This window comes from Nelumbo lutea, chromosome 3, assembly GCF_056320005.1.
Source record: "Nelumbo lutea isolate HS-2025 chromosome 3, American lotus-T2T, whole genome shotgun sequence".
Lineage (NCBI taxonomy): Eukaryota > Viridiplantae > Streptophyta > Magnoliopsida > Proteales > Nelumbonaceae > Nelumbo > Nelumbo lutea.
In genome coordinates this window covers 110,339,549-110,364,858 of record NC_142686.1, presented here as the reverse complement: position 1 = coordinate 110,364,858, position 25,310 = coordinate 110,339,549, and the positions used below count along the sequence as shown (strand labels likewise).

Here is a 25,310-nt window from a genome sequence, read left to right as displayed (position 1 = left end):
CCCCATCGAGTGCCACATGAGTTCCAAGGACTGGTTGTACTTGTATGACTTTCTGACGCAAATTAGGCCGATTGGACAAAGGAACACTCCAGAGCGGTATCTATAATCTACCCGAAGTAGGAAAAAAAGGAAAGCTCCATATTATCTATAATCTACTCCCACAATACCCGAATTAGTGTTAATTCTACAGGGTTGGGATTGCAGAGCTAGAGCTTTGTGAGAGGAAAAGGGCTTATCTGACATATGGCAATCTGTACCTCTGATCTTCTTGTCGGCGTAAAGCCTGCTCAAGGGTTTGACGTTGATGCTCTGTTTCATTACGCTTGTGCCCATGTCGAAGGATTCCCTCCACCTGCCAAACTCTTTGTTTTGCAGGTCAGTTTTTGCTTTGATTCATCACTCTCTCTCTCCGTCTGTCTCTTTCTCTCAAAATTTCTTTTGTCAAAAATATCTGTGGAGTGGTAAAGTAAATTCATTTGAGTATGCAAAGCACTGATCTATTATCTGTCTGGACTTCAGTTTGGGCATGGGCAATCCAATCCAACGTTTCTAATGGAAGTCCGTTTTGGGAGCTTCTTGAAACGGTACGTCTTGAGAAAGAAGCCTCCTTGGAAGTTGATAATCGTGGATAAAAATCTATGATGTGAAAAAGATATGGTATGGAAAAAATTTTGATCAATTAAAAATCATAAATAAATTTTGATGAATAACACTTAATTTATTACCAAATCTGTTATTTAAGTGTTTTTTTGGATATTATATCTTTTTCATGAACCTACAATGCTTATTTATAACTATACGTAAGAAACAAAATAACTAATCAATTATGATATGGAAAATATAAAATAACTAATCGATTATAATATAAAAAATATATAATATTTGAAAATTTTTTTGACCAATCAACTAAAATCACGTCGGTTAAAACTCTTTCCATTTCATATCTTTCCGACTTCATAAATTTTCCATAAATATAGTTATCTATTTCGAAGCAGAAAGTCAAACTTACGATTTGAGTGTCATAACTCACTCACAGTTTGGTTGTATTTGTATGACTTTCCGACTCCAATTAGGCCGGTTGGACAAAGGAACACTCGACAGCGGTATCGTTATATGCCTCCCCTCCCCACTCTATCTTTTCGTCCCGTACTCATACTACCCGAGGTAGGAAAAAAAGGAACACTCCATATTATCTATAATCTACTCACATAATACCCGAATTAGGGTTAATTCTACAGGGTTGGGATTGCAGAGCTAGAGCTTTGTCAGAGGAAAAGGCTTATCTGATATATGGCAATCCGTACCTCCGATCTTCTCGTCGGCGTAAAGTCTGCTCAAGGGTTTGACGTGGATGCTCTGTTTCGTTACGCTTGTGCCCATGTCGAAGGATTCCCTCCTCCACCTGCTAAACTCTTTGTTTTGCAGGTCAGTTTTTGCTTTGATTCATCACTCTCTCTCTCTGTCTGTCTCTTTCTCTCAAAATTTCTTTTGTCAAAAATATTTGTGTAGTAGTAAAGTAAATTCATTTGAGTATGCAAAACACTGATCTATTATCTGTCTGAACTTCAGTTTGGGCATGGGCAGTCCAATCCAACGTTTCTAATGGAAGTCCGTTTGGGAGCTTCTGTGAAACGGTACGTCTTGAGAAAGAAGCCTCCTGGGAAGTTGCTAGAATCTGCCCATGCTGTGGAACGGGAATTTCAGGTAGCGTATATACGTGCATTTGGGTATATATAATTCACTCCAGATGACCGGTATCAGTGCAGCTAAAAAGGACCTCTCGGTTTATGCCAGCTTCTTTATTTCCGAGACAAACTACATATATGACAAAAGTTATCATTATTTCTTTTTTAAAAGCTCTATATTTAGAAACTAATGTTTTTTCTGTTTCCACTAATTTGAAAGGTGCAAACCTCTATCGTTTTAGCTGTTATGTACAGACGTTCTTTCTCCGCTCAAATTTTTTCTGTACAAAATCACAAATTGAATGGGAACTGATCTATTTCCTGCAAATACGACCTTTTGCTTGCACATATTTTGGATATTAAACTTTGAGCATTTTAACCTTGCAGGTCCTCAAAGCTTTAGGTCTTCATACACAGGTTCCTGTTCCTAAGGTTTTCTGCTTGTGTACTGATCCTAGTATAATTGGAACTGCATTTTACATCATGGAGTTTTTGGAAGGACGGATATTTCTAGATCCCAAGCTGCCGGTAAGATATTGCATCTGAATTCTACTTTGTAGTTTTATAATTTATGGTTTATATGCATTTTGTATTTTATTATTTCTTCACTAAGTAGGTACATTGCATTTAAACTTTGTTCCTAAGGCCACCATTCAATTGCAATGGTTTCATTCTGAGATATTACAACTCTTTATGGTCAGGGGATAACCCCTAATAGCAGGATGGCTATATACCGTGAAACTTCCAAAGCTTTAGCTTCTTTACATAGTGTTGATGTTGACTACATTGGCTTGGAAAGTTATGGGCGTCGCAGCAACTATTGCAAGCGGCAGGTGAGTCAATTTTTCTTTTTTAGAAGATTTAGATGATTTGGAGTTTTAATTTTGCTAAATGATTGCAAGGAGAAGAATGACTATAAACATAATAGTTGTCAAGGCAACCCCTAGGCGATAAGGTACTCATGAAGGGCTGCCTCGCTTAATCACCAAGATATTTTTTGCTGTTCATGGAGCATCCCCTTCTTAATTGCCAAGATATTTTTTACACAGTTCTCTTGGATACTTCTATATTTTTAACTTTTTGAGATTACAATAATAAAATAGGCATTACAAAACTAAATTATTCAGTTCAAGTTAAAATGCTACTTCCTTTTTCATTATTTTTCTCATTTGCTAGGGTTCAACCCTTGAAGACTTCAGAGCTTTAACTGTTAAGCATTGATAAAAAAAAAAGAAAAAAACTTTAACTGATAAGCATGGAAGAACTCAAAATTTTATCCAATCAAGACATATTTATTATTTTCATCATCTTCTTCTTCTTCCACAATTTCTTTTCTTTTCTTATTTTCCTAAGACAAAAATAGAAGCTTTGCCCTTTATTTTCTGAAATTTCTTTTCTTTCTTTCATTCATTTTTTTTTTCATGATTATGTTGATTTTTTATGTTTGAAATTAATCTTGCACATTTTTTTGTGAAGATTATAGACAATTAATAGTGAAAGATGGCTATTGTTTGTTATTGATAATGGAGCCTAAGAAATTACCTTGGGATTCATGGTTTTTATTCCAAAAAAAAAACCTAGCCTAACCTCGACACTTTTGAAAACTATGCCTCTAGGATTGACTGCCTTAGTTTGACAATCAAGAAATACAAAGATAGCTTAACATATGGAGCAGTGAGTTCACATGGTCACAACAGTTTCTTTTGACCTTCCAATAAAACATGACATGCTATTACTAAAATGAAAAACCAAATCACCTAGTGAATGACATGCTATCAATCAAATGAAAAACCAAATCACCTAGTGAGTACTTGCCTAATAAAACATAAACATGCTATTTATTAATCAAACAGAAAACCAAAGTCCAGTGAGTACATCCTACTATTGCTACCCTAAATGACACACTAACAACCCACTAACATATGAAAAAAATAGAGAGTGCCTCTATGATCTACTACCTTACTATGACAATTTAGAAATATCAAGGTGGGTTAACATGTTGAGTGATTAGTTCGAATGTGTTGAGGGCCCGAGAATAGGATCTCGTCACGGGTCGGTCCACGGGGAAAACCTCCTGTTTTCCCTTGTTCCTTCCTTCTCTTGATGAACCTATCTTGGCGCCTTGGTGATTTGTTCAAGAGATCACCAACTCTCCTAACCCACTTCTTTAACTGAATATTCGATATCTTCATTCAATAAAGGTGTCTCCTTAAATAGGAGATTACAAGAGTCCTAATCTTAGGGAGTCTCCTTGCTGAATAGGGAGACTTCCAGTTCTATCTTGCTAAGGATAAGATAAGTTAATCCTAATTTGATAATCCACTAATAAGATAAGATAAGATGAGAGCAATAGAATAAGATAAGAACAATAAGATAAGAACAAGATGATCTAATCTAATCTGGATGAGACTGTTGTTTCTGAACTGGGTAGGGTGAGAATCATTGAATCACTGCTGCTGCTGGCGGCGATGATACTTCTTCCCGAGGAATGCATCCATAACAGAATGACCACAACACTTTCATGCAACCTTCCAATAAAACAGAAAAATACCACTCAATTAAATGAAAAACCAAATCATCCAGGGAGTGCATGCCTGGGTAATTTGGTTTGGATGAGTTCACATGGCCATGAAATTTTCTTGCAGCAGCACAATAAAACACAGAAATGCTAACAATCAAATGAAAAATCAAATCACCTGATGAATGCATCCTACCCTAAATGATGCAAAAACAACTTATTAACATATAAAAAAATAGAGACTACCTCTAAGGTCTATCACCTTACCATGACAATCAAGAATTGCTAATGTAGCCTAATATGTGTTGTGATGTATTCACATGGTCACAATACTTTCTTGTGACTCTCTAATAAAACACTAACCATCTTTCAATAAAAAAAAAAAAAAAAACAAATCACCTAGTGAGTGCATGCTTGGGTGATTTGATTTTGATGAGTTCATGTGGATACAACACTTTCTTGTGATCCTCCAATAAGTCGCAAACAAGCTAGTAATCAAATTTAAAACAAAATCACCTTAGTGAGTGCATATATGGGTGATTTTGGTTTCAATTAGTTCACATGGTCATAGCACTTTCTTGTGTCCTTCAAATAAAACATAGACATTTTATTGATAAAATGAAATACCAAATAACCCAATGAGTGCATGCTTGTTGTTGTTACCCCAAGTGACACATGAACTAACTGCTATCGTATGAAAAATTAGAGACTGTTTCTAGGGCCACTACTTTACTAGGAATATCAAGAAATACGAAGGTAGTCTAATATGTGGAGTAATGAGTTCACATAATCATAGTACTTTCTTATGGCCCAGCTGGGGGAGTTAAGAAAGTTTATCTCCCCTTCTTTGTACTTAATTTTTCTGGTTGATTAATGAAATTGTTGTTATTGATAAAAAAAAAGAGTTCACATAATCAAAGGACGAACCAAAACACCTAGTAAATGCATGCTTAGGTGATTTTATTTTGATGAATTTGTTTGCTGAAGTACAACAGTAGAAGAGGAAGAAGAAGAGAAGAGAAGAAGTTAGAGAATGGGTGGCAATACTGTCTCAGCCGGCCCTAGACGCTATTCTATATATTTACAATAAGAAGTTACAGAAAAAGACTAGAATACCCTTGATTAGTGATGGGACACCTAGATATAATGAAGAAAAATAAACAGGTTTAGGCCCAATAACTAAAGGCCGATAACAGACTAAAGAACTTAAACATAAAAGATAAACTAAGCCCACCAACACTTTAACCACTTGAACCAACATTCCCCCTCAAGCTAAGCATGGATGTCATTCATGTTTAGCCTGCCAAGTAAGCTAGGAACTTCACTGAAGATAGTCCTTTTGTCAAAACATCAGCAACCTGCATCTCAGAGGGAGTATAAGGAATGCAAAGTTCACCCAAGACAATTCTCTCTCTTACAAAGTGTCGATCAATCTCAATATGCTTAGTCCTATCATGTTGTATTGGGTTATTTGCAATGTTGATGGAAGCCTTGTTGTCACAATACAGCTTGAGAGGACCATCAACCTTCACCCCGAGCTCACCAAGGAGAGTCCTAGTCCATAACAGTTCTGCAACACCATGTGCCATAGCCCGGTATTCAGCTTTTGCACTAGATCATGCAACCACATTTTGCTTTTTACTTAGCCAAATAACCAAATTCCCTCCAACAAATGTACAATATCCAGAAGTAGACTTCCTATCTCCAACTGATCCCAGCCCAATTTGCATCAGTAAACGCCTCAATTTAGTAGTCGAATAGGATTGCAATCTATCATAGGTTTAATGGGAAATTAACAAACAAAGATTGAAAAGAGAGAAGAGGATAAGAGAAGAGAAGAGGAGAAGAACTCGAGGAAGAGAATTCGGAAAAGAGAGAGAGAGACTCGCAACAGCCGCCCTACTCTTACAATTTGTATTAATATTTGAATGAAAGTAAAAGGGCTGAATTACCCTTACTGCTTACATGACAAATTAATAAAAGAAAACTAATAACTATAAACTGAAATAAACTACCAACTAACAAACTGAAATAGCTAACATAACTAACTGGTAACTACAGTCATACGAACACAGTGGGGACCACATCAGTGTTCTATACACTGAAAAATTTGGGTTTGCCCTCGGGGGCAAATTGTTTAGCTTCCTCGATTTGGGATCCAGTTATTGAAAGAATGGAGAGGAAATTAGCATCATGGAAGACAAGATATCTATCTTCTGGGGCTAGGGTTACTCTGATAAAAAGTACCCTTTCCAATTTACCCACTTATTTCCTCTCTCTTTTCCCCATCCCAAACAAAGTAGCAAAAAGATTGGAGCAGCTTCAGAGAAGTTTTCTTTGGAGGGGTTGGGAAGAGGAGCAAAGAATTCGCCTAGTCAATTGGGACCAAATATGTCTTCCAAAGGCTGAAGGTGGTTTAGGTATAAGGAAGTTGAAGAGCTTTAATTCTGCCCTCCTTTGTAAGTGGATGTGGAGGTTCTCAGCTGAAAGTAATGCTTGGTGGAAATCCCTCATAGCTGGTAAATATGGGGTGGAGTGGGTCAACTGGAGAATTTTTCTGCCTTCCTAGAAGGGATTTTAGTCAAGATTGGTAAAGGGAATAGAACTAAATTTTGGAAGGACTCTTGGTGCTTGGATGGGCCTCTAGCTGAGTTTTTTACCCTTCTATTCCAGTATGCTTCTAACCAAGAAGCATCTGTAGCTGAGTGCTTTTGTTCGGCTGGAGACTTTGTTACTTGGACCCCCCTCTTTAGGAGGAATCTTTTTGATTGGGAGTATGAAGAGATTGTGGAGATGATGACTCTTCTTCAGAAGCAGAAGATAGACCTGCTCTCGGAAGACAAATGGTGCTGGAAGTGGAATCCAGATGGGGAATTTTCTGTCAAATCCCTGGCCTCTAAGCTTTGCAGATTGGATCTCACTGATTTCCCAGCTACACAGATATGGAACTCTACAAGTCCATCTAAATCTAATTTTCTGATTTGGACAATGACCCTTGACAAATGTCTTTCCAGATCTAATCTTGTGAGGCAAGGCATTCAAATTTTGAATTTATCTTGTGGTCATTGTGGGTTCCTTACTGAATCGACATACCATTTGTGTATTCACTGTCCATTCTCCTCTCATGTTTGGGAGCACTTTCTCAAATCCATGAATATCAGTTGGGTTATGCCAAGATCGGTAAGGAGCTCCTCTACTGCTGGAATGTCAAAGGCCTACGCAAGAAAGGGAAACTGGTATGGAGGACCATTCCTGTTGCTGTCTTGTGGTCCATTTGGGCTGAGAGGAACAGTAAGATTTTCTGTAATAGAGCTAAGAGCCCTGAAGATATAATTCAGAGAGCAGTGGACAAGCTAATCTCTTGGGTGTCTGTTACTGAGGAGTTCAGAAGTCTGAATTTTCCTGTTTTATTTTGTTCTAACTCCTAGTGGAGATTGTAATTGCTGCAGTTTTCAGACTGCCTTTCTGGGTCTGAATCCAGCTTGTATGTGTTGGTTTGAATAAAATTACATTACCTTTTCCCAAAAAAAAAAACAATATTAAAGCCAACATTATTAAACTAAATTATTCGGTTTGACTCGTGCTGATACTACAAATAACTCTTGTTGAGATCTCTTTGATTTCATTTAAAATATCAAATGTCCAAAGACCTTTCTGAGAGCTATAGCGTGCAGACAACTATAGATCCTTCCCCCTTTTCAAAAAAAGTTATCTTTTTCACAAAAAAATATTTGGTTTGAGTTAAAATACTATTTTTTTTTAAATTTTTCTTCTTTGTTAGGGTTCAGTGAACATGTATAGTGTCTTAAGTCCCTCAAAGACTTCAAAACCTTAACTGGTAAGAATGAAAGAACTCAAAATTTTGTCCATGTTGATTATTTTCATCATCATCATCTTCTTCTCTTCCTTTTCTAGGACAAAAATAGAGGCTCAATCCCTCTATTTTTTGAACTTTCTTTTCTTTCTTCCATTTTTTCCAGAATATGCTGCTTTTCTGTGTTTAAATGAAGCTTATACATTTTTTATGAAGATTATAAACAGTTAATAATGAAAGATGGTTGTTGCTTTCTATGGAACCTAGGGAATTGTCCTAGGATTCTTGGTTTTTATTCAAAGAAAAGACCATTGCTTAGGTAACTAGGCAATAAGGCACCTCCATTAAAACATGACACGCCATCAACCAAATGAAAAACCAAATCACCTAGTGAGTGTTTGCTTGGGTGATTTGGCTGTTATGTGTTCAGATGGCCATAACACTTACTTGCAGCCCTCTAATAAAACATAGACATGCTATTAATCAAATGAAAAACCAAATTATCTAGTGAGTGCATCCCACTGTTGCTACCCCAAATGACACTAATAACTCACCAACATATGAAAAAATAGAGATTGCCTCTAGGGTCTACTACCTTACCATGACAATTAAATGCTAGGGTAGCCTCACATATTGAATGATGAGTTTACATGAGCACAATACTTTTATACGACCAGATGAAACACAGGTATGCTATCAATCAAGTGAAAAACTGAACCATTCAATGATTGCATGCTTGGGTGATTTGGTTTTGATGAGTTCAACCCTACAATAAAACACAAACATACTAACTCAAATGAAAAATCAAATCACCCAATGAGTGCATGCCTTTTTCCTAGCCTAAATGATACAAAAATAACCTACTAATATATGAAAAAATAGAGACTACCTCCAAGGTATACTACTTTACTATGACAATCAAAAAATGCCACAGTAGTCTAACATGCATTATGATGTGTTCACATGGTCACAATACTTCTTTGTGGCCTTCCAATAAAACACTAACATGTTATTAATCAAAAGAGAAAGTGCAAAATCAAATCACCTAGTGATTACATGCCTGGGTGATTTGGTTTCAATTGGTCCACATGGTTACAACGCTTTTTGCAACCCTCCAATAAAACATAGATATTACAGTAGATGACTTGCTGAGGAAGTGGAGTGAGATTGCTAGCTGTACCCAGACTAAAGCAAGGATTAGTGTGTCTTGGACTCCCCCACCTGTGGATTTCATGAAACTAAACTTTGATGGAAGTAGCAAAGGGAACCCTGGACAATCAGGGATTGGGGGTGTCTTCAAGGATGAGAATGGGGTTGTTTTTGCCATATTTTCAGGCCCAATTGGAGTGGGTGACTCTCTTAGAGCTGAGATCCATGCAGTAATGGAAGGTGTCCAGAAAGCTAGGGAGATGAAAATCAGAAAACTCATAATTGAAGGGGACTCGGAGATGGTGGTTGGGTGGCTGAACAAAGAAGATAGTGGTTTGTGGAGTTATAGTAATTTGAAGAGAAAATTCAGATGGCTGGTTTGAGAAATGGAAGTTAAAATTAGTTGGGTACAAAGATCAGCCAATTCTTTTGCTGATGAATTTGCTAAACAAGGGGTGGACAGGGATGTCATGTTCTGGACGAAGATGTAATTTAACTTTTTTCTTTTTCTGTTCTCTCTTTCTTTCTTGCTTCCTCTCTTGGGGCTCTTGATGTAGCTGGAAGATAAGCAAGTTGGTCTTCCTCTCTGTAATTTATTGTGATAATTAATGAATTGTGTTATTGATAAAAAAAAAATCAAATGAAAGACCAAATTATCCAGTGAATTCATGCTTCTTGTTGCTACCCCAAGTGATACTTGAACTACCCGCTATCATATGATAAATTGGAGAGTATATCTAGGATCAACTACCTTACTAGAATATCAAGAAATACAATGGTAGCCTAACATGTGGAGTGATGAGTTCACATATGATACAAGTAACAGGATAAACCAGATCACCCAGTGAGTGCATGCCTGGGTGATTTGGTTTTCATGAGTTCACAATCACAACAATTTCTTGTGACCATCCAATAAAACATAAACATGTTTCTATCATTCAAACGAAAAACTAAATAACCCAATGAAGGTATGCCTGCTATTGTTACACCGAACATAAAAGTATGTGCTACTTTTTCTTATTTTATCTTCTAATAAAGTTGATTATGTTTCTGATAATACAAATAATGGATAAAAAACGAAATCCATTTGTAATTTTATTAATTTCTTCTATTGGTTTGGCTGAGTACATTCTACTCTTTCAACTTTTTTTGTCTTTTAGGAATTAGGTTCAGACCCACATTGTTTTTCTATTTTAAATGTGTTGCTGAGTGGTTTGTTATTTAGTTTTTGAATGCTTATTTTTGGACATCTTATGTCTATCATAGAAATAACAGGTTGTGAATTTTATTTTTCTTTAGGTAGAGAGGTGGTCTAGACAATATATTGCTTCCACTGGTGAGGGTAAACCTGATCGAAATCTAAAAATGCTAGAGTTGGCTGATTGGCTACGGAAACATATTCCTCTTGAAGATTCTTCTGGAGCAACAGGAGGTTTAGTTCATGGGGACTTCCGGATTGATAATCTTGTATTCCATCCAATTGAGGTTTGGTACTTCTAGAGTTCTATTACTCTTTTTTTATCAATTGAAGTGCTCTGTGCCATATGTAAATCAGTTATTGAGTGATCAGGCATCATTACTTTTGAACATTGGGTTGTTGCTTTCTTCAGTTCCATGTGGTAATGACAAGTGATCATACATGTAATTGAGTTTAATTAATTGTAGATAAGATAGAAATTTATGAAATGTTATCTTCTTGAAGTGATTCGTAATGTAATGAAAATCATCACTGATATAAATGTTTCATGAAAATCTACTAAAAAGTAATAATGGGAGTAACACATCTAATGAGCTACACCATTCTGCAGGATCGATTGATTGGAATTCTTGATTGGGAATTGTCAACTCTTGGAAACCAAATGTGTGATGTTGCGTACAGCTGCATGGTAGTTACTCATTTTCTCAACATCCATTGTTGATATTGAAAGGAGCTATCCTGGCTTTTGTTTTGTTCTGACAATTGTTTTATTCATGATAATTTCTGATTGCATCATCTTGGGAAGTAATGGTGCAAATTCTCAAGAAGCAACAAGAGTCTGATTTCCTTTCCTCTCCTGCAGCCTTACATCATAAACGCAACCCAACTTGAAGCAGAATCCTATGAAGGATTTGAAGGTACTGGCATTCCTGAAGGGATTCCATCACAAGCAGAATACCTGGCAGAATACTGCTCTGCATGTGTAAGCACCATGTTGATGGTTTTGATTGGAACATTTCATCTTGTGCTTCCAGTATGATTCTAAAATTTTTTCCCTTCACTGAGGAAATTTAAGGTCATTGGCTGTTACCATGAGGGTGCCCAGGAGGGAAAACAGTAGAGTTGGTTTTCATTCAGGGGACTAGGGTTGTAAAGTGATTTCATCATGAAACCTCCTTTGCTAAATATTGACTTATCAATGTTTTAAAAGTAGCATGGGGCTTATACCTTGAGGCTTGCTTTGGGTGAGGTTTAAAGGGAAACATCCTGAGTCTCAACCTTGAGGTTTATGCCTGAACGAGTAAGATAAATGCCTCACACCTTGAGGTGCCTTGTTTGAGAACATGTGCTTCATATGCTAAGTGAAGTACAGTTCTCATCAGGAACTGCTTTCGATACCGTTCCAAGTTTTCCATGTGTGTATGTGCTATATTTCTGTTTTATTTTAATACTTAGTTGTTTTAACATGAGTTTATGTTTTGGTTTACATTAAGAGCTTCCTAGTGTATAGCTCTATAATTTTCTGGTTTTAGACTTTTAGTTAATTTTTTTTTTCTTTTGTTGACAGTATGAATTCCTGTGAATTTTATGTCTCATGCATCAGAAGATCCTAGCTCCTTGCCTCACACATGCCATCTTTAATGTTTGAACTCCTTTGGATCAAAAGAACACTGATGCAAGGTGATTGAAAAAGCCGAATGTAGCTTAGGCCTCGTTTGGCACGTCTTTCCGCGTGGGCTATTGGCTGTTTAGAAGCCCAGCAGCCTGTCTTTTCCCGTTTGTTTGAGGGAAGATCTAGCTGCTGAAAGACTCCGCCCTGAAAAGACGTGGGAAGCTCGATTCGAGCTTATTTTGGGAAGCTATAAATGAAGCTTCTCTCTTTTTTCGTCTCATCTTCGTGCTGAAAGACATGCCTCCAACCAAACGGTCTGTGGGCTGCCAAGATCTTTCAAAAATGACTTGCCAAACGGCACCTTAATTTTTGCCATAGATCTTCTTGGCATGTCATATTGTGATGAGTCTCATTCATCATTTAAACATGGATCTCTTTGTTTGACTGAGGAAAATTTGAGGAGGGGAATGGTGGTAAATGGAGACATCTGCCATGTGCAATGAAGCAATGGAGAGCACTAATCATCTTATATCTACTGCGAGATTGCTGAAACCCTCTGGCAGTGGGTGAAAGCTTTTTTTGGGGCAGATGGATGCAACTGTAGTTGGTGGAAGATTATGTTAAATGCTGGAATCTCAGAGGGCCAATTAAGGAAGGAAAGATTGCATGGGGAATCACATAATTTGCAGTTTTTTGGACCTTATGGACGAATTCGGATTTGCTCTTCACAGAGCACTCCTTGCACCATCCTCACAGCACATTGTAGCTGTGCATTGGGAACATCTCCCCATGAATTACAAAATACATGTAGAGGAGATATTCCCAATGCACAGATGAATGTTCTTTGAGTGTGAGGTTTGTGTAAGGAGCGCTTTGTGAGGAGCAAATTTGGTCCTCTTATGGACATAGACAAATTCAAGGATCTTTGAAAGCAAATTTGATATAAAAGAGGGCCTGTTGGCTAAAGTGAAGACCAGAATTGGAAGGAAATGGCTGATTCAGCTCCGGCTAAAGGCTGTAACTAGACCTCCTTGGTCCCCACCAGCTAAGGGTTTTTTTTGATAAATAAAATCATCTTCCATTAATTCAAAGATTGGTTACATGAAAATCCCCTTAGAGGAGCGAGGTGCGGCCTCTCCAAACAGCAAATACATAAACTATAACAGAGATTACATGAATGTTGATGTTAAACAAGAGTTACGATTGCGCCCGGAACAATGTTTCCCTATTTATCCCTTGTTTTGCCAAGACATCAGCAAATGCATTAGCTGATCTCCCAACCCACTGTACTGTTATAGACATATTTCTTGTCAGCCATTTGAATTTCTTTAACTCATTTTTGTAGCCCTAAGTGACATCCTCCAGATTATTTAACCAATCCACCATTGTCTTAGAATCCCCTTCAATCAGAAGCTGCTCCATGCCCACTTCTTTTGCAAGAAGTATTCCTTGTATTGCAGCTAATAGCTCTGCCCGGATAGAATTCCCAACACCTAAAGGGCCAGAGTAGAGTAAGACAACCTCTCTAGCCTCATTCCTCAATACACCTCCCATCCTAGAGGGACCTGGGTTACCCTGGCTACCTCCATCAAAATTCAGCTTCAAAGAACCAAGAGGAGGGGGGACCCAGCTAGTCAATACCCTTACCTTGGAGGAGGAACAACTTGTTACGAACATCCAACCCTTCCAACAATTAGTAAAAGAGAAATGGTTAAATAATTCTAGAGTATTTAACCAATGTATTCGACCTGTACATAATGCAGTCCTTTAAGGCTTGATTGCTCCTTCCTTTTTCTTGGAAGATCTTGGCATTCCTTTCTTCCCATACTGTCCATAACAATGCTGCTCACATGCACCTCTATATTTTCCTTCCTCTTTTATGGGGCCAAAAGAAAAAAGAAGGGTTAAAGATTGTGCTTACTTTTGCTGGCATATCCCAACTACACCCAAACAAAGATAGAAGCCAAACCTAGAGCTCTGTAGTTACGCTACAAGATAAAAATAGATTATTACAATCCTCACCATGAGATCTGCAGAGAATGCATCAATTTGGTGAAATACAAAGGACGGGTCTTCTCTTTTGTAGGTTATCCATCGTGTTTACTTTACCATGCCACACTTCCCAACACAAAGACATAACCTTGGAGGGGACCGGCCTACACTAGGCTTCTTTGGAAGGGAAACTTTGTTGAGAAGATGTTTGGCAGAGGAAATAGAAGAAGGAGCCACAAGAAAAAGACCCATTGGGGTGAATGGCTCAAATCCTTTTATCAGGTTTCAAGGGATCCAACCAAACCTTATCAAGGAGACAAAGAAGAGTAGACAAACACTCAATTTCCTCATCCCTTAACCCTCTATGGAAACCAAAATCCCAAGACCACGCAGAGCGGAAGGAATTTTGAAATCACCTCTTTTTTATACAAAGAAACAGAGCACAAAGATGGAAAAAGGTATTTTTTAGAGGGAGATCTCCTGTCCAAATGTCCTCCCAAAACCGAATAGAATTACCAGAGCAAGCATCATACTTGACACAACTGAGGAACTGCGGAAGAATTTTGTGAATTGCTTTCCATGGTGTAGCTAGGTTAGCCTTCCTTGATGCGCCAACATCCCAACCACTCTCTGAACATCCATGAATACTCTGTGCTAGAGTTTATCTTGCTCCAAAGGCCACCTCCACAGCCACTTCCCTAACAAAGCTGTTTTTTTTTTTTTTTTAAGCACATTCCCGAGCCCTAATCCTCCTTCCTCTTTGCTTCTACCCACAACCCCCAAATTAATTAAGTGATATTTTTTACCTTCTTCCGGTTCCCAAAGAAAATCTCTCATCAATTTTTCCAATTTCTTTGCTTCCCTAGATGGTATCCTAAGGACAGAGGTAATAGGTAGGTAGATTCATGAGGGTAGCTTTTATCAAAGTGATCCTTGCACCCAAAGAGAGATAATTTTTCTTCCACACAGCTAATCTCTTTTCAATCTTCTCCAAGCCTGGGGTCCAAAACCTACTCTCCCTAGGGTTTGCCCCTAACAGAAGCCCTAAGTAGGACAAAGGCCAGGAAGAAATGGAACACTCAAGACAAACTGCAATCGCCTCAACCTCCTCTAAGTCTAGATTTACTCCGGCTATGCAGATTTTTCCTAGATTGATTTTCAAATTGAAAACTCCTTCAAAATCTCTAATCAATTCTTTATGGTTTTCCACCTTCTCACCGAAGCCTCCCTCACAGAAGATCAACGAGTCATCTGCAAACTGAAGGTGAGTTACTGGAATTCGGTTTGTGCCTACTTTCCATCCCCATATCACATCTTCCCTATCAGCCCTAGTAATAATTCGATTGAACACATTAGCTACCAAGGTAAAGAGAAAAGGTGAAAGTGGGTTCCCTTGTCTAATACCCCTACTAGCTGGAAAAAAGTTCCTCACCACCCCATTTACTAGGATGGAATAGTGACAAGAGATGACACAACCAGACTCCCAACTACACCATCTTTCCCCAAACCTACACTTCCTCAAAACCTCCAGTAGGAACTGCCAGTCCACCAAGTCATAGGCTTTCTTAAGATCAAGCTTACAAACAAAGCCTCTCTGCTTGGACCTCTTCATCTCTTCCACACATTCAGTGGCAATCAGGATTTGATCAATTATCTAACGCCCTTGGATGAAAGCCCCTTGAGCCTGACTAATAATGGAGGGAAGGATTTCTTTAATCCTCAAAGATAGGACCTTGGCCAGGATTTTATAGATACTAGTCACCAAACTAATTGGCTTAAAATCTTTAGGATGGACAGCATCAGCTTTCTTTGGAACAAGGGCCAAGAAAGTAGCATTAATGCCTCGACTGACTATATGCTTCTTTGCAAACTCATTAAAAACCTCACAAAGGTAAACTTTTATCACCTCCCAACAATCTTGGTAAAAAGCCATTGTAAAACCATCTAGGCTTGGAGCTTTGGATCTATCCATCAAAAACACTGCCTTCCTAATCTCTTCTTCCTCAAAATTTCTTTCCAACCATCTAACCTGATCTTCATCCAACCTTGGCCAATCTACCCCTTCTATTTCCATCCTCTCTTCCAAGGGTCTTTTGTAAATCGACTTGAAATGATCCACAAACTTTCTGGCAATATCATCCTGATTAGTGAATGCCTCCCCCTGCCTCTAACTTAGATACACAGTTCTTTCTCCTCCTCCCATTTGCCACATCATGAAAAAACTTAGTATTTCCATCACCTTCCTTAATCCACCTATGCCTCGATTTCTGCCTCTAGCTTATTTCTTCCCTCAATAAGACCTCTTCTAGGTCCTTCAACTGTCCCCTCAAATCTCTCTGACTCTCTCCCCCTCCTCCATTCTAGATTGGGCCTCTCTTTCATCCAACTCTTCTATCCTAGGGATTAGATTCACTTTTTGCTCCTCAAGTCTTCCAAAGTGTTCCCTATCCCATCTTTTATTTTGGATCTTGGCCTCTGTAGTTTCTTGTGAAATCTTACTCCTTTCCATTTTATCCCCCTCAATTCCTCATTCCACCATAACTTTACTTTATTCACAAAGTCCGGGTGGGTTAGCCACATGTTCTCAAACCTAAAAGGTCTAGGTCCACTAGTAAAATCTTCCACACCTATTCTTATAGGACAATGATCCGAGGTTACCCTAGGCAAAGCTCTAGACACCAAGTTTCCCTAGTAGTTCTCCCAATCAACACTAAAGATAAATCTATCCAATTTCGACCACAAGGGAATTTCCTATAGGTTAGACCAAGTAAATCGAGCTTGCAATAATGGGATCTCCTTTAACTCACAATTAGCAATAAAGCTATTAAACTTTCTCATGCTAGTTGTGATGGTTTGTTGGGAGTTGTTAATTTTTTTAAAAAATCTTATCACATTGGAATCCCCTCCCAAGCACCATGGACCTTCCCATAGACCTTGAATTGCATACAATTCCTCCCACATGTCATTCCTTTCTCTATAGTTATTGGGACCATAGGCATTAGTTAACACCTAAGTGAAGTCATCCTCTACATTCTTAAATTTAATGGAAATTGAGAACCTCCCTATTAACTCCTCCACTGCCTCTACTACATCTTTCCAGAGTGTGACAATCGCCCTTGAGGCTCCCCAAGATGGGGCTGAAGTCCACCCTACTCCTCTACACCTCCACACGTTCCTCACACATCTTCTGGCCAGCTCTGACAACTTTGTTTCTTGCAACATAACAATGTCAGGCCTTTCCCTTCTAAGTAAATCCTTAATCACCCTCCTTTTCCTTGCACTCCCTAAACCCCTAACATTCCAGTTAACTATCCTCATAGGCACAAATCAAGAAAGCACCCTCAGCCATAGACCACAACTCCTTACTTCATGCCCTTTCTCCTATCTCCTCTACCACTAAACTCTAGATTCCCTTCTATGTCACAAATTAATCTTTCCACCTCAGATCCTTTTTTCTTTTCCTTATTCTTTTTTGCCTCCCTCTTAGTCTTTTTTGCATCAACTTGATCCCCCTCACCAATAACCTCCACAACTGAGGTCTGAAATTCTCCTCTAACAGAGTCAACCCCTTCCTTTCCCCTACCCATCACCACTTTGTTGAACCCATCCACATATCCTTCCTTTTGTTTGAGTAACTCAAACTCTGTGCAAACCAGTCTCCAAACTTCATCTACCTCTCCACTCTTCTTTTCAAAAAACCCTTCCCCATCTCTCCCACCTTCTTCCACCTCTAATCATACTTTTGTTGTACCTTCTTGATGGGATGTTGGTACCTCTGTTTCAGGCATAGCACACTGGTTAGTAACCACAAGCAAATTGACATCCATACCTAATTGGATAGGGATCGCATACGGAATGCTAGGACTGGGCTGTTTGCCAATAACGATTGAGTCTGGTGTTGTTTCCTTACAAGGGGACTTTTGTGGACCCAACAGCAACGCCTAACCTACCCCCTTGAAGACCCAAATCCAGTACTCCCTTTTCTGGTTCATCCTTATCCATGCTCACAAGAGAGGGCTGTGCTTTTCCATTTAAATCCTGTATGCCCTGAGAGTTTTCGTTGGCTTCCTCATCTTGAGATAGTGAAATCTGTTCAGCATTCGCAGCACCTCCTAACCTTCATTCTTCCTTGGGACAGTCTGCAATAGTCCCCTCTTCTTCTAAGAACAGAACCTCCGTATTCAAGCTCTCCGTTTCGATCAAATTTTGTTTTGCGCACAGATCAAAGCTACCCAGATTCGAGGCTCCATCTGACTCATAGCCGTCGTCACTATTGCTTTCTTCTCCAGGCCAATCTCCTGATTCTAGCTTTTCTAAACCAGAGCGCTTGATGCATCTTGGATTCCGCCTCTCAGGCAACAACCGATTCAGGCTCTTTGCTGAGATCCACTGAAGGGAACAACTTGACTCACACTCTATCCTCCCTTTCGAGATTGAGCGATGGAGCTCGAGGAGGAAGATGATAGACAATTAGCATCGTCTATCAATTGTTCCCTCCCTTCAGTCACGTGCTGTGTTAAGTGATCATGTGACCTATCCTTCTTAGATATGGGCTCAAAAATGGGCCCAACTGAAATAAGTTCTCCTCTCACCCTTGGCCCAAGAGAAAGAAGGTCCACGGGCTCAGTGCTCTTGTCCGACCCCACCTGATAACTTGGTCCACCACCTCGACCCACCCCCGGTTCACCCACCTTATTCCTTGGCCCACCAACTTGATTTTTAACACTTGCCTCTACTTTAGTCCCCTCCCCAACATTAAGGTTTGTCGTGGCATTGTTCCCAACCACCTATGCAAAAGTTCTGCTATGTGTCAGGGGGATTTCTTGCGTTTTAAGCCTCTGACTTTCCAAAAACCCCATGTCTTTATGACTCCCCAAAAGCTGTTGGCCCATTTTAGTATAACTCACAATCTTTTTTGAATCCTCCAATCTGCTTCTTCCATGTACAACTTCTTCCTCAACCTGTTCTCCTCTCTCCATTCTTGCTTCCTTCCACAAGCTTGCTTCAATAGAGGATTCCAGCCAGACTGACACGAAAACTCCCTCCACTCTAATCTCCACCTTCCTTGGTATATCTTCAGGCCTCACTCCACTTAGAAGAATAGCCGCAGGGTGGAGGTCCCCCCAGTAAGCACCATCCAATCTCCCTCCACACATCAATGCAATGGCCCACAGATGGAAAGGCAAACCTATTATCTGTACCAGAATCCCATCTTTAATCGAGAAGTTCTTGGCATTAGATAGAGGATTCCATTTGAAGATTGTGATAGGCCCCAGATCAGTCTGGAAGTTGACAGCCGAGAAGTCTACTTTGTTCTCCCCAAAATCAACTACAGCTTTACATTTATCGAAGGGAGTTACAATAAACTCACTTTTCAGCTTCAGGTTCAATATTAAGTAATCTGCAATTCTCCTCCAGTCAATATTCTGCATCCCTGCCTCTATTATGAATTTGTTATCCCACTTTTCCTTCTTTGAATAATCCATAACCCTGCATTGACCATTGGCTTTTGCTAAGATCACAGTGCCCTGATCCATGTTTCCAGTCATAGTAGCTCTCTCATACACCCCATCTTCCCTTCCTGAACTCTCCTTTGTTGCTGTTACTCCACGGAGCAAAAATTCCTGAAGCACCTTACTCACGTCCCTCCACCCTTGATTTTGTTTTCCTGCTGGGAAACAAACCAGCTGTTTCTTTCCTCCACCGAAAAACTCAGCCAGAGCTATGTAGCAACTCTTCGCATTCTTTCTGCTTTCAACTATATATTTCTTACCTTCATCAGCTGCAACCTCTTGGCTGTTATTTTGCTTACCTTTCGAACTAGCCCCTTCGACAAACTTCTGCAGCCATTCTACTACTTTTATCCCAGTCAACAGAATCATAGCCCTCCTCGTTTCCTTTATCTTCAGACTCAGCTTTCCTCTACCTTTTTCTTCCTCAAACAGGAAATCCTTAGCTTCAACCTTCAGATTTCTTCTCCACCGTCCTGCCTCCACCAACCTTCTCTCCACACTCATTTTTTAAGGCTTTCATTTACTAATATCCTAGTTTACAGACAGTAAATCCTGCTGCAGTCATGATATTACATTTTTCTTTGCTTGAGGCCTATTAGCAGGATGTAACATTGTTCATCTACCTTCTTCAACTTCCCGATAAAGAACGAGAGCAACCCTGTTCTTCACCTCTCTCTCACCCCACCAGCTAAGGGGTTCACTAAGCTGAATTTTGATGGAAGCAGTAAGGGTAACCCAGGTCCTTTGGGCATTGGAGGTGTTTTCAGAAATGAAGAATGAAAAGTTGTTGAATTGTTTTCAGGGCCAATAGGTACAGGTGATTCACTCAGAGCAGAGATTATGGCTCTATTTGAAGGAGTGCAAAGGGAAAAGGAGCTAAATGTTAAGAAAGCTAATTGTGGAAGGTGACTCTAAGCTGGTGATTATTTTTTGATAGGAAATGGTAACTTTCATTAAATAGAAAATCAGTAATTACAAACTGTCACCTACAGAAGGACAAGGTGACCCCTGAAACAAAAAGCAAGTTACAACACAGCCCAAAACAAAGTCTCTCTATTCACCCCTTGCTTTGCTAGTAAGTAAGCTAAAGCATTTGCTGACCTCCTAGTCCAATTAACAACTACACCCAACTCCCTTGTAAAGCTCAATAATTCTCTTACAGCTTGTCTTAGGGACCAAGTTCCCAGACTATTTGTTTGCACCTACCCTAGTACTAACTTTGAGTCTCCCTCCACTTCTAGCTGTTGCATACCCAATTGCTTAGCCAATCTGAGCCCCTGAAGGAGGGCCAACACTTCTGCTCTAAGTGAGTCCCCCACACCTATTGGACCGGAGTATATAGCTAAGATTCTTCCTTCCTCATCTCTAAATACACCCCCAATTCCAGATGGTCCAGGGTTCCCCACAGAGCTGCTGTCAAAGTTTAATTTCACAGTACACTGTAAAGGAGGGGACCAAGATGCTTGTAAGGTAGAACAAGATACTGAAGACCCTGCTTTTATACTTCATCCTCTAGTCAAGTCATCTGTAGAGTAGTTCTTGAACAAATCTAGAGTTTTCAGCTAATGTATAGCCTTGATGGTGATCCCTTCAATAAGTTCAAGAGCTGATTTTTCTTTTTCTTGGAAGATCCAAGCTGCCTTTGTTGTTCTCCACATCACCCTTCCCTTCTTCTTTGATTGTTGGAAGAAGCTAGGGTCAAGGAGATCCTGTACACTTGAGGGAGATTTCCACCTGCAATCAAAGAGAGAGGAGAACCAATCCCATAAAAGAGTAACAAAGGGACAAGAAATTAATATATGATTTACCGTCTCACCATTCCTCAAGCAAAGGCTACAAACATGTGGAGACGAGAACCAACTTGGTCTTTTTCTTTGAAGCACTTCTAAGGTATTATTTTTTTGGAGAACCACTTTCCAACAAAAAGCCCTTACCTTTGGAGGCACCGGAGCACTCCGGACTTATTTAACAGGAAAAGGTATAATCAGGTCTGTAGGGGGCAACAAAGCATTGAAGGAGGAGGAACAAGAAAAACAGCCTGAAGAGGTTTCAATCCAAATTCTACTATCAGGACAATAAGGGTCCAAGAAGACTGAACTGAGAAGATAAAACAGATCATCTGCCAATCCCACCTCTGAGTCCCCCAATCCTCTCCTTAGCCCCAAATAACAAGAATCCTCAGAGACATGAAAAGAAGAAATAACTTAAAAGTTTTTTCAAAGAAAGAGAATAGATGATCGGGAGACTATCCTTAAGGGTAAAGTAACTTTATTAGAAAATGATCAAGAGATTACAACAGCAGCCCCAAAAGAGGAGCCGAGTATACAAGATCAAAGCTCTAGATCACATTACAATTCTACCAGACTTCTAGTCCTCAGATGAGCCCCAAGAACCGAGGTCTGGAGACCTTTTGCAGCCGCAACCCAAGAGACCAGCTTGCCAAAAGCATAAGAAATTAGACAGTCCAAATCTTTAATACTTCTGGAAAATACTTCTATTCCTTTCTGTCCAGATAGTACTAACCACTTTTAGTTTTTTCCAGCTTGGACAAACCATGGAGCTCCCAACTCCATAACAGGTCCAACACAGAATTTGGCATGATCCAAGATAAGCCCAAGGAAGATAAAAAATTGCCCCCAAATAGCAGAGGAAACAGTGCAATGGATGAACAGGTGATTGCTATCCTCTTCTACTTGGCCACACATCACATACAGCAGGTCTTGAATCTGTAAGCCTCTTCTTATCAGGCTCCTTTTGGTTAGGCACCTATCCAGCGTTGCTGCCCAGCCCAAGGCATTTCCTTCTGCTAAAATCCTTGCAAAGGACTTGACAGAAAAAAAACCCATCTGCACTGCTTTTCCAGTTCAAAGTGTCATCTGCCAACAGATCTAGGGACTGCCTAGACAGCAACTCCAACAGCTCTGCCACTTGATCAACTTCCAATCTTGAAAGGGTCTTCTAAAGGAAGGGCACCGGGAGATGATATTATCCCTCACTTCATAACAATCAGCCACTAGTCCTTTTTGATTCTCTGCAATTTGATACAGCTGGGGGAATAAACCTCTGCAATTTGACACAACTACTGCTGCACAAGTTGTCCTTCCAGAAACTCAGTCTAAGACCGTTATCCAACTTTGGGGATAAACTGCTAAGAAGAGTAAGAGATTCCATGATTTTCTTCCAAAGAGAACACCCCAAATAAGGTAAATGGGATATAGTTACCTGTTAGTGTAGGGGTATTTCTGTCTTTATACTTATGTTGAGGTTGCTGATCTGTTATATTATATTATAACTAGTGTCCCTCACTTAAATAAGGGCACATGTTTCTTTTCCATTCTATTAATAATATAAAAACATGTCTGGCCGAATGGGGGTGTGACTTTTACCCTAATTCGAACCAGACTTTTCTTCTCTCTTTTTCTCCTCCTTTCTCTCTCTCTTTCTTCCCTCTTTCTTCCTCTTTCTTCTTGACTGTTATCAGACTAACAGAACTCAAAGGCAGGCCGAATTATAACATTACCCAATCACCTCTGTCAGTAATGTATTTAACAGCAATTAACTTCCTCCACCAGTTGTCTTTTTCTTTTTCAAACCTCTAGTTCCACTTTCTCAGAAGAGAAACATTGAATAACTTCAATTTCCTCCTCCCACCCTCTCCAAAGAAAGCCTCTCTGCAACTTTTCTATTCTTTGAGCCACCTTAGCTGGAATTGGAAACAAGGAGAGGAAGAGGGAAGGTTGGATAGGGAACTCTTTAGGAGAGTGATTCTACCTCCCAGGGAAAGGTATTTGGCTTTCCAAGAAGTGAGTTTCCTTTCCACACGTTCCACTACAGGATCCCACACCAAGGAGGAAGTACGCTTAGCTCCTATAGGAAGACCTAAATAAATAGCAGGCAGAAAACCAATCTGACAAGCTAACACCTCTGAAGTTCTTCTAAGTTCTCCACCTTTCCACTGGGAACATTCTTCTTTTTGACCAATTAGCTTTCAAACCCGACACTACTTCAAACCAGCTAAGAACCCTAACAGCACACCCAACTGATCCACATCTGCATCAATGAAGCAAAGGTTGTCATCTGCAAATTGTAGGAGCTGGTGTTATATTAACTGGTTACAAGTTACAACAAGAGGAAAATGCATTCAGGTGTTATATTAACAAAAAAAAGAGGTTTAAATGGCTGACCCAGAATATGGAAGTGAGGCTTCAGTGGGTGGGGAGAAGTGTTAATACATTTTCTGATGTACTTGCTAAACAAGTGGTGGGAATAGGTAACATGTTTTGGACTCTGTTGCAAGTTGAGTTTTTTGGTAGGGAGGGCTAAGAGAGCTTATCCCTCCTCTGTTTCTCTTGTATTTTCTTAATCTTTTATTGAATTGGTTCAGTTATGATAAAAAAGTGAAGACCAGGACTTTTCTTTTGTGGGTGTGTAAAGGGCTTTTTAAGGAAATCTTATGATACTTTTTTTTGACAAAAGATTTCTTTTTGTAAAATTTGGCAATTAGGTTGGAAAGGTTGCATAATCCCCATTGTACAGATCCTTGGTGTACATGAGGTGTCTTTTTTGATATATTAATTAAATAATTATACTTTGCCTCTTTCAAAAAAATCCCGTCTAAACATGTACCTGTTTCCTATTTCACATTTAACATTGTTACTATGATTGGACTGAAACTTACCTTCTTGGAGACTATTGGAATTCAGGGGAAGCCATGGCCAGTTTCTGAGTGGAAATTTTATGTTGCCTTTTCCTTGTTTCGTGGTGCATCAATTTATGCAGGTGTCTATCACAGATGGATTATGGTAAGCATTCTATTTGGTCCTTTAGTTTTGGAAATGAAGTGTTTGGGCACACGTGCATATTTTGAATGGAATATGGATAAATAAGGCCTAAATTGTAATGTATATATTTATTGCACTGAAATGTAGGGTAATGCTTCAGGGGGTGAGCGTGCCAAAAACACAGGGATATTAGCTAATGTTATGATAGATTCTGCATGGGCATTTATCAATAGGAAATCTGTGCTTCCTGAGCAGCCTCCATCTGGTAATTTGATCAGTAATTTCTTTAGTTGTATTGTCAATTATGTTATATTGCTCATTGTCAGGATTAAGATGGTTACAGCTTTGTAGAGTTTGAGGGGTACATTAAGTTAAGTTAGGTGCATAATGTTTCATGAATTTATATAAGAGTCAGAATTTGGCAAACTGGGAACTTGAACCGCCTCTATAATTGCATCATGTTTTTTCCACTTAGCCACAGTGACAAGAAAGGAAAAAAATCAAATTGTTCCTGAACTTTTTGCTTCACCAGTTGAAAAATTAATCAAATCTAACCATCCATTATACGTACACATATTCCTTTTTAGAAACACCAATCCTTAATTTGGTGTTTCGTATGTGTGTGTATCTACCATCTACATGCATATTTCAGTTAACACTAATTAATTGCTTAAAGTAAAGCCTGCAATGAGAATACTTATCCTTGAAATTCATAACTAATCTTTTCCTAAATCTGCTTTCTTAAACTCTTTTTTTCTCTCTCTCTTCCATGCCTGAAGTCTGAACTATCCTTTCACTTGTTTCAGAACCAAAAAGGCTGAGTGAACAAGAAGAAAAGGGGCCTGAGGAACCAAAAAAGAAGCCAAAGATAAACCATATAATTTTTTCTTATTTTGGAAAAAGAGCTGTTCTTTTCATTTGATACCTTACTGTAAAAATTTCAACAATCTGTCCAAATCAAGTTTGAAAATGAATACAAAATTTGAAGCATCACATGCAACTTTTGCAAGACCTTACAGCTTATTAATCTATCAAAACTTTGGAACAG

The 25,310-nt window shown here is 39.1% G+C and overlaps 1 protein-coding gene across 4 annotated transcripts in view; it reads left to right on the top strand.

Moving 5' to 3' along the window:
* Nucleotides 1–275: 275 nt before the first annotated feature.
* Nucleotides 276–25,310, top strand: part of IBR3 (acyl-CoA dehydrogenase-like protein) — a 47,047-nt gene continuing 22,012 nt past the window's right edge. The window contains exons 1-12 of one of the 4 annotated variants that reach the window (XM_088978270.1): nucleotides 276–375; nucleotides 520–584; nucleotides 1,074–1,164; nucleotides 1,253–1,425; nucleotides 1,570–1,704; nucleotides 2,073–2,213; nucleotides 2,387–2,518; nucleotides 10,466–10,651; nucleotides 10,975–11,052; nucleotides 11,227–11,346; nucleotides 24,185–24,283; nucleotides 24,410–24,527. In XM_088978270.1, the coding sequence (XP_088834396.1) occupies nucleotides 1,291–1,425; nucleotides 1,570–1,704; nucleotides 2,073–2,213; nucleotides 2,387–2,518; nucleotides 10,466–10,651; nucleotides 10,975–11,052; nucleotides 11,227–11,346; nucleotides 24,185–24,283; nucleotides 24,410–24,527 (1,144 nt within the window). In that variant the 5' untranslated portion in view covers nucleotides 276–375; nucleotides 520–584; nucleotides 1,074–1,164; nucleotides 1,253–1,290. Of the gene's footprint in view, nucleotides 376–479; nucleotides 585–1,057; nucleotides 1,165–1,238; nucleotides 1,426–1,569; nucleotides 1,705–2,072; nucleotides 2,214–2,386; nucleotides 2,519–10,465; nucleotides 10,652–10,974; nucleotides 11,053–11,226; nucleotides 11,347–24,184; nucleotides 24,284–24,409; nucleotides 24,528–25,310 lie in introns of those variants that run through there. The other 3 variants (XM_088978271.1, XM_088978269.1, XM_088978268.1) reach the window with 3 other exon arrangements.